Source organism: Misgurnus anguillicaudatus, chromosome 18 (genome assembly GCF_027580225.2).
Source record: "Misgurnus anguillicaudatus chromosome 18, ASM2758022v2, whole genome shotgun sequence".
Taxonomy (NCBI): domain Eukaryota; kingdom Metazoa; phylum Chordata; class Actinopteri; order Cypriniformes; family Cobitidae; genus Misgurnus; species Misgurnus anguillicaudatus.
The window spans coordinates 8525804-8544957 of NC_073354.2; the positions used below are offsets into that span (position 1 = coordinate 8525804).

General features: G+C 36.9%; 1 protein-coding gene across 1 annotated transcript in view; it reads left to right on the forward strand.

The window, feature by feature from the left end:
• Positions 1-19154, forward strand: part of lama2 (laminin, alpha 2) — a 238298-nt gene that overhangs the window by 53380 nt on the left and 165764 nt on the right. The window contains 2 exon segments of the mRNA XM_073855781.1: positions 2044-2214; positions 4856-4968. Of these exon segments, the coding sequence (XP_073711882.1) occupies positions 2044-2214; positions 4856-4968 (284 nt within the window).

Here is a 19154-nt window from a genome sequence, read left to right on the forward strand (position 1 = left end):
TTCTTTTACTGTTTAATTTTGACATTGAGACAGACCACTTTAAGATACTGTAGGCTAATGCAAGGGTTTAACATAATGACACAACAGATACATTTCCTCAACAGTTAACCAAACATTCACTTCAGATATAACAGATTATAGGTCATACCTGCGTGAATTCTTGTCAAAACGGATATTTTTAAAACTGTTATTTTGTGTTAGATGTCTATATATAACAGGGTCACGCACTCCCGCGTTTGTGTGCATGCGCTTCAGACGTCTGCGTCAGACATCGCTTTTGAGCCTTGTCACTCTTAATAACTCTTTTAACACCAATCAGATCCCGAACTTTATCTCTTTGAATAATTATTTTAACATCAAGAAAGTCCTCTGCAGTCTGTTTTCTATAATTTCTGAATGCTTTAAAAACAAAACTAAAAAGTGAAAGAAGACGCATCTTTGCTTTATATGGATTTGGGGCGGTACAACACACAGAAAACGTGCAGATAAAGAAAACTGTACGCAGAAAACGTGCATTTTAGATGTTTAACAACCATTTAGAGCATTGGATTCGCTAGACGAGAGCTTAATGTTGTTATTTTTATGAAAAGATCCGACTCATCTAGACAGCGCCGGTCACTTGCTGCGTCTCAATTCATCCAGCTGTGGGTCAAACAGAAATTGCGTGTTGCGTTACGCACGTTAATAAAATTAGTGCCGTTAAAATGAATTTGGGTTAACGCGTTATTAACACGTTTATTTTGACAGCCCTAATAAAAATAAAAATATATCAAATGAAAGAACAGACCCTCTGCTTTCAAACAAACAGTAAACAAACAAACAAAACGGGAAAAAACTGTTCCATCCTATTTATATATTTTTTCTCTGCTTATACTGTAAACTCTTAAATATGGGTATTTAAAAAAAAGAGTTTAAAATTAGTACATTATTTTTTGCTTCAGTTGGATCTAGTGGATAATTGCGGTATTACAGATTAACATAAAAACTCATCAGGAACACGTTTTATGCAAATGTTTTCTCTTAATTGACGAGAAACGTGTCAATGGCGGGGAGAGAGTTAATACACAAGATAAAAAAGATAAAATAATAAATAACATCAAGATACTATCGCATGGTCTCTCAACTCTCAACGAACGCTAGAGTAAAAAGACTTGAAACCTTCTTTTACGAGTTGACTAATTGGTATGAATTCGTACAAAGCAAATTGTACAAAAATGCATGATTAATATGAAAAACATTAATGAAAACCCGACCCTAACCCCAACATCACTGTGGCTAAAGCCGAAGGTATACGTCCGCGTATGTGCGCCGTCCGCATGATGTCATTTTGGTCATGTATGTGGACCGTCCGCGTGCAGCCCAAAATTTGAGACCCACAACAGCGCATGCGTGTGGAAATATTTAGACAGGACACTCCAATACAAACCATTACACAAAGGTAATAGACAGCATTTGCACACACACAATCGTTTTTTCTTTTTTACTTCTTTCAAGAACAGAAACTGTAGAGCATTTTCGTCACCATAGTGTTTGATTTCTGTTCTTTGTTTTCTTGTTGTTTGCTCTAAAATGTGTGTGCAATGGTGGATCAGCAACTTTTCTTCCTAAATGTTTTAATGTACTGTAAATGTCACCAAATCAGTGCTGCCTTGACGGCCTGGTAGAGAAATAATTTGAATAAAAAATCATTTGTATTGCGTACATGTCGAATGCGGCCATCCGCGTATAGCCGCTGGGAGAATACATGGAAAGCTGCGCTGATGCGCGCGAGCCGGACGCGGAAAAAAGTACACCGCGGCCTTAAAGTGAAGCGTACACTGTAAAAAATGTGGTTGTACGAATTAATACGGATTAGCCATCTTGTGAAATACGTCCAAATTCTTTTGAAATGGCACTGGATACACCTGTTGCATTACAATGAAGTTACCTTACACATGTTTTTAAAATAACAATATTTAAATGTGATACTGAGAACATTATTGTGTCAGTTAACAAGCAGAAAATCCAGACATTAATGTTATATACTGTTATGTGTTCATGCAGGTCTTTTCCCAGCGGTGTTGAATCTGGCTTCAATGGCAGAGATCAGTACCAATGCAACATGCGGAGAGACGGAACCAGAGATGTACTGTAAACTAGTGGAACATGTACCAGGACAACCGGCGAAAAACCCACAGTGCAGAGTCTGTAACCTGAGGAGTCAAAATACGAATGGTAAAGAACACAGAACCCATCAGATACGTTTCTTCTATTTGTTCCCTCAAAAGTGTACATTTTGTCATTATAATACAACTTAATATTATGTTGTGTCATCACTTAAATTTTAAGGGCCCTATTTTAATGATCTAAGCGCATTGTCTAAAGCGCACAGCGCACGGTCTAAATGGGCGTGTCCGATGCCACTTTTGCTAATTTACCGACGGGAACAATGGTTTGTGCGCCGAGCGCATGGTCGAAAAGGGTTTTTCATTTTTTCCTAATGAGTAATGGGAGTATTTTGGGCGTAACGTGCACTAAACCAATGAGAGTCTTATCTCTCATCACCTTTAAAAGCCAGTTGCGCTGGCGCTTTGTCTAATCCCTATTTAGATGACGGACTTTGTAAACTGAAAAACTAAGCGGAGGAAGAAGATCCCCAGTTTAAGAATAATGTTTAAAAATGTGTTGTTTTCATTTTTATTGAAATTTTATTTTTTTGGATTAAAACCTTTAAAAGACGTATTGATATCCTACATAATCATTGTAATCTCATAAAATAATTTGCAAATATGCAAGAAAAGGTTTGTACTCTAAAAATACAAACAAGAGATAAAGAATTTACAAACGCGCAGAGAGACGAAGCGTTTCAGCACTTGAACAGCGCGATGGGATTTTTACAAAGCATTACTTAAAATGTTTCTCATCCCACCATATCCACATGTACAGAGTCATCATATACAATAAATCTGTAAGGTAGCATTTAAAAACATTTAAAAATAGATGCATTTGTTTAAAGCAAAGCATTTATTTACTGTACCAGGCTACAGGTCAAGCAGCTCTTTACGCCTTCTAACGTCTCATAATCGGTCCTCATTTATGTCCAAGAGACTCAATAATAATCTTTTACATTTTAATCCTTTAATCTTTCATATTTAAAAGCGTTTTTGTGCTGCTGCACATTCATGTACTATGTGATAAGCAAACCCGCGTTGTCGTCCTGTTTATAATGCGCTCTTTAAATAACAAAAAACATATTGCGCCATTGACTGTAGACTTTAGAGCAGGTTTTTGTTGGTCAATGGCGTAGTATATTTTAGTAGACAATGCGCCTGAACACACCTCGTTTTCAGACCAGAACACCCATGGCCGCAAAAGTGGGCGCAAATTCATTTGCTATTTAAACAACGTGACGCTAAACGTGAAAATGATAATTGTGCAGGGTTGAAACTAGCAAAAGACACTTGCGTCGCGCATTGCGCTGCATTGCGCCGGGTGTATGATAGAGCCCAAAGTGTTCATTTGTAGCATATATGTGTGTGTTGATTGTGTAAAAAATTATCTAACTCAAATATTTGTTTAATGATAGAGCCCAAAAGCATTACTTTGTGCCCTGCTCTCCCCTATATTTGAATGCAGAGTGTAATGTCTTACTTTTTGTTGTTGATGCCCTTATGAAATGTAATGCCAACATGATTCATCTTTCCCTCTTTGGTCACCTTTGGATACCTGCCCGATCCTCCAGGTATCAACGTGATGTTATTTGATCTGTATGAGCCGTTTCAAAGGTCTCAATAAAACATGTGGTGACTCACCGGGTTTAAGCCGTCACTAGAGAAACAAATCTAACGCTGTCATCCAGAGACCTCAGTCAGTAATGAGTTAGATGTTTTAATCAGATCGCTCTTCAAATACGTAGACACTGCAATACCCAAAAGTCACACACACACGCGCCGAGTCAGACAGTGATTAATATAACATATCATTAGAGAAAATGAAAGAGAGGGATGAGACTTAAACAGTGGCGGAGATCTCTTAAATGAAACCTAGATCTCGCTCATAAATTACACGAGAATATATTCAGTCAAATAAATGAGTATGCGCACAACTTTAATTATCTTTTGCCTGATTAAGAATCTGAGAGTAGAGTTTGACAAGCACTAAACATGTGAGCATATCAATTTATTAGAGAAGTGCCGTATTTCAAAAGCATCTTCGGTCGAGGCTTTTATTCAGCTCACATTGGTAAAAGCCAACAGGGACACACTCTTTTGTATTATGTCTTGCCGTGCTTTAATATAAGGCCTTACAGACGTTTCGATGTGTTATAGCTAAATTACCTTGATCTCTTGTGATAAAAGAGCTTGATGAATTTTCATGTTATCCAAAACTTTTTATCAGAAACTTAAAAAGATTCAAGCTCTGTACAGTAGTTTTACTCTGTTCCCTGGAAATACAAGTTGAGAAAAGTTGAACTATGCAAATGAAGTAACTTTATGTTCAGTAACTGGGTGTCAGCTGTGCAAATGGTTGTGAGTTTGGTTCCCATGGATCACACAATAGTTCACACACTGTTAGAAACAATAGTCAAAACATGTACTCCAGCTGTCACTGGGGCAGTACCCTTTAAAATGTTTATAATGTGTACTATTGGGTACAGATATGTATGCTATATGTACATCTGATGTAATATGAACTAATTATGAAGCAATATAATAAATGTGATGTGTAGAAAACATTCAGATCAAGTATAATTTCTGCTGTTAATCCTCCTTCACACAGTCTGGGTTTCACTGTCATGTAATTTACTGTAGATGCACGTAAACCAATCAACAGAAAGAAGAAGAGTGATGTGATGATGTGTTTGTCATGTGTGCAGAGCAACATCCAATTAAGTACGCCATCGACGGGACAAACAACTGGTGGCAGAGTCCCAGTATCAAGAAAGGGATGGAGTACCATTACGTCACTATTACTTTAGATCTGCAACAGGTACATTTGTGTGTGTGAGTCTCTCTGTGTGTGTGTGTGTGTGTGTGTGTGTGTGTGTGTGTGTGTGTGTAAGCAGAATTCACCCATCATCAGTCATTATTAGATGTCTGTCTGGCAGCAGTGCTGTAGGAAATTACGCATATAGTGAGAATGAATGCAGTCAACGTTATGACACAGATGTGCAGGGCGCTCGCTCACAATGAGAAGTGACATGCAAATTTATACATGAGAGGCAAATTGATATAAAAAAAATAAAGATGGGAAACAATGAGAAACAAAGTTCATTTTATTATTATTATGACAAAACTGTTATTGGATGGTGATTATTATCTAATGTACTGTATGTATGCTTAAAAAGGATATTTTATAGCAGTGGTTTTCAAACTGGGGGCCGTGGCCTCAGATTTATGACAATTTATACTTTTTATATGTTTTATACTTAAAGTGAACATAATTATGCATATGCACAAAATATTTTTATTTATTCTGCTCAGCAAAATCACTTTATGGTGCCACACTGTAAACCCGGATAAGTTCTACTAACTAAAAAATATAAACGTAAAGTTATAAACTTAAAGGACAAGTTGGGTATTTTACACTTAAAGCCCTGTTTTCAGATTGTTTATGATGAAATAGAACGGTTTTGACTGAAATTTTGACATACGATGCTGGCCTGAGAATTTTCGGGTGTTTGTTGTATCAGCCCCCAAATCTATAATGGGTGTATACACTCTAAAAACAAACGGTGCTATATAGCACCAAAAGTGGTTCTTTGCTCGTAATCATAGAAGAACCGGTGAAGCACCAGTGAAGCACCTGTGTAGAACCATATAGTGCTATGTAGAACCATATTTGGTGCTATAGTGGTTCTATATGGCACCTATATGGTTCTACACAGGTGCTTCACCGGTGCTTCACCGGTGCTATATAACACTAAAAACGGTTCTTCTATGATTACGATCCAAAGCAACAGTTTTGGTTCTATATAGCACCGTTTGTTTTTTTAGAGTGTAGGTGCACTGGAACAATCCTTCCTAAAATGCATTAAACTTTCGTTTACAAAGACGTGAATCTCATCGAGTGGTCAGGGGTGTTCACTGATATGCTCACACAAAAATCGCTGCAAAAGACCCGATGTGTGTAATCAACGGCCGCGTGACGTCGACCAGCGTAGTGCAAGCCTAGGGTTCGGTGGAAAAAAAATCTTGGATTCAGCCGAACCCGAACCCTGTCAAAAATCCGAATCCTGGATTCGGTGCATCGCTACTTCACACATTTATTGTTTATATGATAAAGCAACACATATCCGACCTACAGCCTAATCACAGGCACTACACTTGCGAACAACAGTAAACACAAAACTAAAAAATCCAACATAAATGAATGTTGAACACTACTGGGTCTTTCTCCTTACTGGAAACCACATAAAATATCACTTTATTAAAAAAAATGCTCTCGTAATGCAGGCTCATGCAGGCTCATGCAAAGCATGCTGGGAACTAAAAAGCCTCCTCAACCAAACTGTCAGATTGAATGCCATTAAGCTCATCACAACCACAAAAAGTTTGCAATTATTTGCAGTGTTTGCTAAAATTTTGCTGTGGTATTGAAATGACTCTGTTTGCAAATTTTAAATTTAAAGGACAAGTTCGGTATTTTACACTTAAAGCCCTGTTTTCAGATTGTTTATGATGAAATAGAACGGTTTCGACTGAAATTTGGACATGTCTGGCCCAGGAGTTTTCGGTTTCTGTTGTATCACCTCCCACCTCTACAATGGTTGTATAGGTGCACTGGAACAATCTGTCAGGATCCGGCCATTGTATCCTGTTTAATATTATGTCTTTTCATTATGGCTGGGTTCTGACAGTCCCATGTCTTATGTGAAGGCCCATGATCTTGTGTTTCGAGGCATGTGCCTTCGGTGTCTCGTCTCCTTACCCCGCCCCCTTGTTCTCTCTGTTAATTGTTTAATCATTAGTTTATTCCCATCACCTGTTCCTCCCTTGTTATCTTGTTTTTGCTATTTAATCCCTTTGTGTCCTTGGTCCTGTACTGTTTTATTTTGTACTATTCACGTTTGCTCAAGTCGTGTCAAAATAGTGTTTAAACGAGTCAAGTCCAGTTAGTGTGAAGTCTTTTATCAAGTGTAGTTTGTCCATTAGTAAAGTGTCTTGTTCAGTGTGATTTTGCCCCCACGTGGGCTTTATTTTTGGTGTATTTATTAAAGTGTTTTCTGTTTACCCCGACGCCGTCTGCAATTGGGTTCTTCCATCTCCTGCTCCTGACACAATCCTTTCTAAAATGCATTAAACTTTCGTTTACAAAGACGTGAAACTCATCAAGTGGTCAGGGGTGTTCACTGATATGCTAACAGAAATATCGCTGCAAAAGATGCTTTCCAACAGCTGTTTTAGCATTCGTTGTAAACTTGTGGACCTATTTTTCCAAACGCCTCACACCCGTATATTCTTCCGTTGAGAGCTTGAATAATAGACACTCCAGCCCAGTTGCTGGTGATAATCCACCTTTGCCAATTGCAAGAATACAAACAAAGTTCCCGGCGCGGAGTAATACCGTACCTCACAGCATATCTAATCCAAGTCAATGGAGTTGGACAAAAACTACGATAAAACCTGTTGGAAAGCATCTTTTCCAGCGATTTTTGTGTGAGCATATCAGTGAACACCCCTGACCACTCGGTGAGTTTCACGTCTTTGTAAACGAAAGTTTAATGCATTTTAGTTTAGGAAGGATTGTTCCACTGCACCTATGCAGCCATTGTAGAGGTGGGAGGTGATACAACCCGAAAATTCTCGGGCCAGCAGCATATGTCGAAATTTCAGTCAAAACCGTTCTATTTCATCATAAACAATCTGAAAACAGGGCTTTAAGTGTAAAATATTGAACTTGTCCTTTAATTTGCGCATAAGTTAAATAAACTTTTTTTCACAGGTTTGAGTACAGTTTACTCATTTTTAATGAGTAGATTGTACTGTTCGTGTTTACAGTGCATCTATAGCTAAAGACTGTGTATTTAAAGGTGCAGTGTGTAATTTTTTAGAAGGATCTCTTGACAGAAATGCAAAATAATATACAAATCTATATTATCAGGGGTGTTTTATTATGACCTTTTTATAATTAACCATTATGTACCGTTATGAACCATTATTACCCTAGAATGAGACGTTTTTATCTACATACACAGAAGGTCCCCTTACGTGGAAGTCGCCATTTTGTGACGCCATGTTTCTACAGAAGCCCTTAACGGACAAACTTTTTTACTAAGTTGTCTCCTTGACGATGACATGTTTTTCCAGTGGCAGCTACCTTAGCTTCTCTATGCGTTTCAAAAGCAATGGGTGAGCAGTGGACTGAGCTGTTGGTTGCAATTCGCAACCTCACCACTAGATGCTGCTAAAATGTACACACTGCACCTTTAAAGTACTGTCAACTAAAAAAAAAACGATATGTGTAAGCCTTATGCTGTCCTTACAGTACCTGTTCTTGGTGTTGAGCATCATCATCTACTGTGTGAGCTACAAGAATGTATTTACAATATTTACTTCTCTAGGTTTGGTATGTTTGGTAAAAAATATATATTTATTAAAACTCGGTTTCATTTTCTTGTTGATAAAACTGTCATAGAATGAAGTGAACATACAATAAATATTCAAACAAATGTTTGACATACATACAACATTCATGGATTTAGTTTCAGCACTTACTGTACATGATAACCATATCAAAAAACATCTTGTTGGAAAACCAGTTCCCAATGACTAGCAGTTTAAATTTTGATTTCAAATTTCACTTTTATTCGCTTTTTTCTCTGTTCCTTACCTGAAGTGAACCTTCAATGCAGAACAGTACAGCACAGATGTGTGTGTGTGAGGCAGGGGAGATGAGAAATGAATGTGACAGTGTTTGAGTATTCATTAGAGAGGCTGTAAAGGACATTTAGAGTTAATATATCAGATGAGTGAGTGTGTAATTACTGACGGCAATCACACATACAGCATCAAACGACCACTGCCATCTTACCATCATTCACCCCCTGACAATATGACACCGTGATGACAAACGTGCACTTATACATTACAACCTCTCATTAACATGCTCAACACTATAGCAAGCCAATCTCAACTGAGGAAATTGACTTAATTGAATTAATTGAATTAAGCAGCCATTTAAAAACAACAGGCACACGTAAAGCTCTGAGGCCTGTCGCACTACGTAAATTTGAGTTAAAATTAGGGATGTGCACATTGATGATGCAGTATCGCTAAATCGATGCCTAGAATTATTCTAATGCCTAATCCGATGCCTAATTTGGTATCCATGCTATTTAAAAAAGTATCGATATCTTGATCATATTATTGATTTTATCATAAGTAAGTGTTCCTGTGAGTTTGACAATACACATTGATCGGTCTGTGACTGCGTAGCGCGAGTGAGGTGCCATTCAACATGTGCATGCACATGTAAACACTTCCAGCACCATACTGAAAGAAAACGCAGTGTGGTGTGGTGTTACTTCTCGGCTGCAGAAAAAAATGATTTAAACATTTACTTACAACACACCCTAAATCATATAAAGAGGCTTACCTCTGTTCATTACTGGAGAGTTTTCAGGGAGGGAAACCTTATCCCGGTACAAAGAGCACATGGGTAACTTAATAGCTGCACTCCCTCTCTTTGTTGTTACACTGTCAAAAATAAAGGTACAAAGCTGTCACTGGGGCAGTACCTTTAAAAAAGGTCTTAATATGTACAATTTAGGTACAAATATGTATCTTTAAACTGCCAATATGTAACTTTTGAAGTACTAATATGCACTCTTTGGGTAAAATGGTGTACCTTTTTGAAAGGGTACAGTCCCAGTGACAACTTTTGTACCTTTATTTCAGATAGTGTACCATTAGATGAATAAGAATAAATATAAAAGTGTGTGTGGTTGTCCTGGTATTTTTAACGTTAGGGACCAAAACGTCTCTACAAAATAAATATAGTAAAATTATGACTCTGTGTACATTTTTAGGGCTTCATGAGGAAAGCAGCATATAAACAGAGTTATGCTTTTTGAAAATGTAAGTTTTCTGTGATGGGTATCGTACAGTATAATATTGCATAATAAGCAGTATTGGTATCAATACCGTGAAATGTGTAAAAAAAGTGGTATTGCTCATCTCTAGTTAAAATTAAATTAACCCATGGTAGGTCTTTACCAGAGTCATTGTCAAAAACATTAAGCGCATGAAGTCTTAAATAAAATCCAAAACAAGAACCATGAAGAAAACTTGAAGAGAAACAACACGTAACACCTACAGCAGGGGTCGGCAAGTAACTATGGCCGCGGGCCAATATTTTTTTTAGCCAGTAGATGGCGGGCCAACTGCTGTTGCCACACTTGCGTCTTATTTTTAATTAGCCTAGTATAGGCTATCTGATCTTTTGTCAAGAAACATTGTCTTTATTAAAAGACGGCATTAAATTTTTTTAAAAGCATAGTTATGAGTCTGTGAATCATTTGTTCAATCGTTTTTTCAAATTAAAAACAAAAATGAAAAATTAACCACCACGGTTGGTTAAAAATGATTTCATTGATATATTATGCCTATAAAGGTGTTAAATAAAAAATTTGTCTAATCCAGTAATTAATTTTTGCTCAGATCAAAAATTAATTACTGGATTAGACACATTTTTTATTTAACACCTTTATAGGCATAATATATCAATGAAATCATTTTAAATAGTACTATAGTGGTAACATATTACAGGCATTTATGCTCTCATGAAAGACTTACAGTCCGACTTTTGAACTGTATTCCTTTTTAATTAATATTTATCCGGGACACACACATACACACCTAAGGTTTAAGGAGGTCTCCGCTGGACTGTTTTTTTTGTCCAGCTCCGACAAGGTTCTATTCAGTAAACCGCTTAAAATACACTCTGTGTTCACCCGCTTTATTTCCCGACCTGACGGGTCCGCAAAACTTAACGTTAGATCTCGTTTCCAGAATCTCACATTCAAATGTCTCTAACGAAAAGAGAGAGATGAAGTAGCCTATAACAATTATAAATGTTATACAAAAATTGTGTTCGTGCCAATATAAATATTATTTTAACATTGTATTGTCAGCAGAGAAAAAATGTTAGAAAAAATAATGAAATATAAATAATAAATTAAATAGGACAAAGCCTCTCACTCAAATTTCTAACCAACATAAACCGAAACCATAGTTGGTTGTGGAATTGCTGTTCAAACTAATTGCTGAAAATCCTCCTTTGCCAAATTTATAACGTTTTAAACGGAAGCAAAGATCAAAGAACTTAGGAAAATGAATAATGGCTTTATTTTAATAGACATGTAAAACCATATTTTGGCGGATTACTTTCATTTTTTAACGAATTTATCTGCCCATTTAGTCTTAATAATTAACGGTAAACGAACTTGACTTGCTGTTCTCGTGCCCCAAGTTCAAGTAACAGAACAGAACAGTAGATTCCTTTGACATTTACGTTAAAATTGTATTAGTTAAAATATTACTGCAGTAAAAGAGTTTATTTCTAAAAGCCTGCAATTACTTTTCAGTAATTTGCGATGTCACGGAGTTTAACGTCTTCACGCATGACGCATTGACATGATTTACGAGGTAAATTTGCAAATGATTCATGAAGTTATACCTCTGCAATTATTTGATCGATTGTGTTTTAGAAGTATGCTCAAACTCTAATGACAGCTATGATCGCGGATGCGCTGGTAGAGAAAGAGAACGAGAAAGAGCGGCCCGTATACGCATTTTTTCAGGACATTCTTGCAAGCCGGTGGCAACTTGTCCACGACCCGGTGGTTGGGAACCTCTGGGCTAGAGGAAGAGTTTTGTGCAGCATTTAATGCAAATATTTTTGCAATTTTTTATCAGGTAATACATATTATTTATTAGTGTGTTATACGCGAATAAATAATAATGAAAAAAGTTCAAAAGTCGGACTGTAAGCGAATGAGACTTACAGGAAAGCATGGTTGCTATTCAAACCCTTATTAAAACCCTTATTAAAATCTAATCTGTTAGTAGGCTACCTGATCTGTTTAAATTTATTTCATTGGTATATGTCTGCTAAGGTGTTCAATAAAAATTTGTCCGAACCCGTTTTCATTCTTTTTTTTATTTTTGATCTGAGCGCACATTCAGAAAACGAGTTGTTTGATTTTAGTTCAGGAAATAAATAATAGAAAACAAGTCGTTTTTCTTTATTTTCTTTTTGGTCTTGATTTGAAAAAATGAATGAAGGAATGATACTCGGGGCCATTTATGTAAACTGGTATTGTAAAATAAAAAAAGTCTGATTAAAAAAAATTTAAAACACGGACTTCAAATTAATCCAGCGGGCCAGATTATATTCCTGGCGGGCCACTTTTGGCCCGAGGGCCGCCTGTTGCCGACCCCTGACCTACAGTAACTGACAAAGGACAATGGAAAACACTGGGGTATATACAGCGAGGAAAATAAGTATTTGACACAACAGCATTTTTATCGGTAAGGTGATTTCTAAGTGGGCAATTGACACAAATATTCATACAAAGAAATCGGAACATTTAAGTATACAAGTTGAGTCATAATAAATAAAGTAAATGACACAGGGAATAAGTATTGAACACACTTTATTTAATACTTTGTAGAAAAGCCTTTGTTGGTGATTATAGCTTCTAGACGCCTCTTGTATGGAGAGACCAGTCGTCTGCATTGCTCAGGAGTGATTCTGGCCAATTCTTAAACACAAATGGCCTTTAAATCTTGAAGGTTCCTTGGGCCTTTTTTATGAACTTTGATCTTCAGTTCTCACCATAGATTTTCTATGGGATTTAGGTCAGGTGATTGACCGGGCCATTCAAGCAACTTGATTGTCTTTCTTTGAAGCCACTTCATTGTTTCCTTGGCCTTGTGTTTGGGATCATTGTCTTGCTGAAATGTCCACCCTCTTTTCATTTTCAGATTTTTGGTAGATGGCAGCAGATTTTTATCCAGAATGTCCCGGTACATTTCTCCATTTATCCTGCCTTCAATATTATGAAGTCTGCCAGTACCCCTTGCTGAAAAGCAGCCCCAAACCATGATGGTTCCACCCCCAAACTTAACTGTTGGTATGGTGTTCTTGGGGTGGTGGGCAGTGCCATTTTTTCTCCAAACATGGTGTGTAGAATGACTGCCAAAAAGTTCAATTTTGCTTTCATCTGACCATACTATAGTCTCCCAATTCAGGCTTCTCCAAATGCTCTTTGGCAAACTTTAACCGAGCCTCAACATGCTTTTTATTTAGCAATAGAGTCTTGCATGGTGAGTGTGCATGGGTGCCATGGCAGTTCAGTGCATTGCTTATAGTTTTCTTTGAAACAACAGTACCCACAGTGCTCACAGGAACATTCAGCATTCTGGAAATGCACCTATAACCATTCCCCAATTCAACAATAACATTACGAAGATCTTGAGAGAGTTCTATGCTTTTACCCATCATGAAGTCCTCCTGGCTAATGAGAAGCCTTTATAGGCCATCAATTAGGACTAAAGCAGCTGATATAAATTAAGACTGATAGGATGCAGGATTTCTCTCTCTAAATACTGACAGATTTCATGTGATCTCCTGGCTTTCTATGCCATTTTGCACCTTGTTCTCTTCATGTGTTGAATACTTATTCCCTGTTTCATTCCACTCTATTTATTATGACTCAACTTTTATACTTAAATGTTCTCATTTGTTTGTATGAATTCAATACTTGGCTTGATGGCTACATCTGGTGGAAATTTTGTATCAATAGCCCACTTAGAAATCCCCTTACAGATAAAAATGATAATGAGTCAAATACTTATTTTCCCCGCTGTACACAGACTAATAAAGGGTAACAAGACACACTTGGACACAGGACTATAACCATGATACAAAGGCTGTTTCCAGTGGCGGCTGGTGACTGCTCTTCCGAGGGGCGCGAATTTCAAAATATGTATTGGGAGTGTCATGTATGTTGCTCGTGTTTTCAAAATATGTGTTAGGCGTGTCATGTGAACCATGTGCATCTAGTGTCTTGTCAAAATAAGTCCCTGCTGCAGATGCGTTGAAAGGGTTTATAATAAAAGAGATGCTCACGTTCCAAAATACTCGCAAGACACTAACTTAAAACTAAATTCTGATTGCACATGAGTATCTGGCAAAAGCGAGCGTCTTTTTTATCATAAACCCTTTAGATGCGTCTGCAGCAGTCACTTATTTTGAAATGACACATGATGCACATAGGATCACTATGTTAACTGAGCATTACATTTGCATATTACAACAATTACAATTTGCGATTAACTAAGAATAATAGTCAACTTTATAATTGTTAACATTCTGAAAAAAGACAATCTTGATGACATATGCAGCCTAAACATGTGACCACCAGAGGCTGCAGCCTTTAGATTGAGAAATGGCCAAGGACTACAAAATGACAGGGCAACTTCAAAACAAAAGACATGAATATGATCACAAAAAAGTTCACGCAATGAAATTTTTGATCAAACTCTTAATGGATTCTGCCAGCAAAGCTGTATTTCTGAATGGCTTGAGGCCGGGATTCAGCGCATTTGAATCGAAGTATTTGATTAACGTATAGTACGTGCCGAGAGCATTGGGTTAATATCATTATCTCATTTATTAAACGTTTGTTCCGCTGAAGTTTATTAACTCATTCCCTGCCAGCCATTTTTTGAAAAGTTGCCCGCCAGCATTTTTTGTGATTTTCACAAAAGTTTCACAAAATGTCTACCAGGAAATTTTCTTGTAAAAATATAAACATACAAATATATCAAATGAAAGAACAGACCATGTGCTTTCAAACAATTAATAAACAAACAAAAAGAATGGGAAAAAATGTTTCATCCTATCTATATTTCTTTCTCTGCTTAAAAACTCTTAAATATGCACTGTAAAAAAAATGCTGTAATTATGCAGCTGGTTGCCAGTAACATACTTAAGCAGTGTCGCTCGAGTAGGAGTGCGGTGTGGCTCTATATCATCACGGCTGTGATTAGGCCAGAGGCACGAGGCCGCAGGCCGAGTGCCGGAGGCAGTCGCAGCCGTGATGATATAGAGCTGTGTCGCACGACTCCGAGAGCGATATTGCTTTTATACAACAGTTCGACGGCACACGTTTGAAAAACGAAAACTAGAAAACAACAACGGAGTTATTTTAAAAGCCTCTTTGTTTGAGAACTACTTCTTCCGCCACGGATTTGAGGGCGGCCAGAATGACAGGTAAAACTTTCGGCTGCTTTGAAGCTCATAACAACTCAATGGACGGAAAAGCCGTTACTTTATATTACCGTTTCTTGGTCACAAAGTGTAGTTTTAAGATTAGTTCAGTCGAGAATGTATATGTATTATATTTAAATCTGCAGTCGATTAGTAAAGATAGCGCCTGTTTGAACGTTTGCTTAGTGAGATTCGGTACGAATGAGAACCAAAGCATGAGCGGACATCAGTGTTCACTCGCCCCGCTGACCACCGCCCTCTCTGGGCTACATTTCTGACAGAGATACCCCGGCTCTCATGTTGGCCTTGTTTGTTTATGATCGTCAAAATGAGATCAAATCAGCAGTATTTGGTGTCATGATCAAACTATTACTTGTTTTTTAATTCATATTTAGTGTCTTTTGTGTTGTTATTGTTTTGGCGCGAGGTAAAAGTTAATAAAACTATTTGTATAACGTTACTATTGCTTTCTCATTTATTCTTAACGTGATACGAGCACTCGATTATTATTATTAAACTTTGTTCTTGTCAGTACTATATAAAACTGTTTTTTATAAGTGTCAGAGATATGTTTTTGCATGCTGCTTATAAATATACCAGTGGCGATATCTCATAACATGTTTTAATAGTCAGGTCACGATAAAGTAAATGATCAATGTCCACATTTAAAAGCTGCGGTGCTTACCTGCTGTTTCACAGTGTTTTCGCGTTCTGATAAGAAATATAGCTCCAGAAAAAAACGAGTGTTTATATTCCTCTTTCCAAGTGTTAATAATCCACACGATGTGACAAGACATTTCTCCCATTAACTGTAACGTAACATCCAAGAGCGCCGATCTTTGACTAATAACTTCTGATTGGGGATTCAGACTGATTTATGAGCTAGTAAACTAATGAGATACACGGAGAGTGATTCAAAACAGCGCGTCTGTGTTTTTCCATTCAGAGATGAGCCTGCTTAGGACCTCCATTCACTAGGTGGCGGAATAATACTAAAGGTGAAGCGGCTACAGTGCTGTTATCAGCACAATATCGTATGGCTCTTAGCCAATCAGATTCGAGAACCAGAAAGAACTGTTGTATAATGTAGAAGATAAAGACTGAAAGTGTGTAATGTTCATTTAACTTTAAAGAAACTGTTGCAAGTAAAAAACATAAATGTAAAATCTACAGTAAATTACTGGCAGCTAGTTGCCAGTAATACCCAGTAATACTGTAATTTCTACAGAATGTTTTTACAGTGTGGGTATTTTTCTTTAAAAATAAAATTTTTTAACAAAAAGCTGAAATAATTACATTTTTTGCAGACGTTGACGAACAAAAAACACTTTATTGAATAAATAACACAAAACAAAACCCACGAGGGTGCAAAACAGAAGAAGATAAAACACAACACTAAACTGTCACTAAACTAGACATAACAACTAACAATAAAGTTTATAGATACATTCAACAGACTAGGACTAAAATAACAATAAACTAGAAACTCACAAGCATGAACACGGTATGGACACAAGACGAACGTGGCATCAATGGCATTAATTAATATTGTAAATGTCCTGTAATAGAAACATTTGCAATTGTTCACATGTAGCCAATTTCACATCAGCGCTGGATACCTGAGGTAATTTTATGTCATGGACCTCAGCAATAAGCTTCTCCACAGTGTCATCTTGAAGTTCAAATAAATTTGATTGGCTGTCATTGGTTTATTGTACATCAGGTGGGAAAAAAATCGCTCAGAAAGTAATCCCAACAATATCGTTCATTGTATCCTTTTCATTATAGTTGTGGTGTGAACTCCACTATTCTTTTTAATATAAGACGGTTTTTAAAACTATACTTTTTTATAATGTGAACGGCCCTTTAATCTTTGACAGAAAAGATGTAGAGAATACACTATCATCTGTGTGTGTTTGTAGGAGGAAGAGTTTTTGCCCAGTCAGATAAGAGGAAAGCGCATGTGTGTTTGAGTTGTGGCATTTCTGACAGGTTGTGGGTTATGACATGTTTTTTATAGCTCTGTCAGAAACTGCCGGATGGTTGTTTATCTCCTATGAAATCTGTAGTGTTTTCTGCTGAGAGAAGCAGCAGAAGTTGGACAGCGGAGGGCAGATGGTGAAGCTTACGTCTTTAACATGACCCATCATCCGCTCCGATACACAAGGTCTGCTGAATAAGAAGAATGTTAAAAAATCTCTGTTTAATTTAACAATCACTGACAGATGTCATATACTAAGTCAAAAATGTTACCTGTTTGCTTGTTGTGGTCTTACTTAAAAGATCCAGCAAGTCTCCCTGTGGTGAAAATCAAGTTTTTATGGTTGTTTATATCTGTATTTTGTGTTTATAAAGGCATTTATTGGGGAATATTGTGTTTGTTTTTTACAAATTATTTATCTGTGAGTTTCAGTATTCATTAAAAAAAATGTAATAATCTTTAAAGGTCTGGTTCTTTCTGTGTTTTTGAAGTTTGATTGTTTACAGTGCTCAATATAATAACACTTGTTCATCTTTCACGTGTAAAAAAAAACGTGTTTTTTAACACAATTTACTTATCTGTATAGTGCTGTTTTCACTTTCCTGTTCTATGAAATTCCTTCTTCAGAAATACGTAACGAGTTCTGATTGTGTAGCTTTTTTAGTGTGTTGAGCTTAGCTTGCTATTACGTATTACTGTAGGCGGAGTTTAGTAAAAAAAACTGTTCTAGTGACATAATTAAAGCAGGAAGTAGAGGGCTGTACTCCAAACCATCCGTTCGCTTTAGGCTTTGAAAGACGAATTCTGTTAAATAAGATATATTGCCTGGCAGTGAACTTTGAGCTTTATTATTTTTTAACTTTGAGGTAGCCTGCTTGGGCTTAACTTAGCTTCTTCTTCTCGACGTTACATTAGTAATATGCTCGCTCATAATGTCGCGTCATAGCCGCAGCAAATTTGACTGCTTATGCTATTGTGTATTATGTTATGCTATCTGTCGTTTTTCTGTGCTTTTACTGCTTCTATTAATGTACAGCTGCTTTGAAACACTTGAGTATTGTGAAAAGCGCTATATAAATAAAATTGAATTGAATTGAATTTTACAGGTATTATTTATGCTATTTTATAAAACGGTTAGTTCCAATCCTTGATTCTGATTGGTCAATAGGTGTGTTTTATTTACGATAAAACACTGCTATGAACGCTTCACCCAACGGTTCTATTTAATATCACTGCGCCCTTAGCAACCCCCTTAGCAACACATAAACATATGAGACAAAGTCTGAGAACAGTTTGTTGTTTTTATTTGAGCTTTCATGTTGTTGTTCGCAGTCAGGGACTATTTTTTCTAGCGGAAGGAATGCTTTTATTGATTTAACTTCATGAAAGTTGCACAAATTTTTTTTTTACTTTAATATTGTGTGGTAACCGTTTTATAAAAGCAATAAGGTACTCGAGGCAAGTGCTGTATCGTGAATAAGTAACGGCTGAAGGGGTTGCAGGCACTCCACTTCGCTGCGTGCCTAACAACACCCTTCAGCCGTTACTTATTCACGATACAGCACAGCCTCTCGTACCTTATTGCTTACATAGCAACATTAGACACTAACTAGGGTTTAAAAATGGGATCAGAAAGAACGTGACCTTTAATTATAAAACTCTAAATCTCCTCCCTTCCTCTTAACAATCTCTCTTTACTTCCGGTCATATGGTATGGCAGATGTTCGCAGAGATTAGCAATTGACAACATGACCCAACTTCAAACGATCCAATCAGTTCTCGATGGACGAATTCAAGCCCTACCTTTTATTAATTTCAGAAGCTGTTTCACTTGGATATACATCACCACGGAGAAAATAAGACAATTGCTACTTTTGACTTTAATATGCTTTAAGACAAACCATGTGCAAATTCA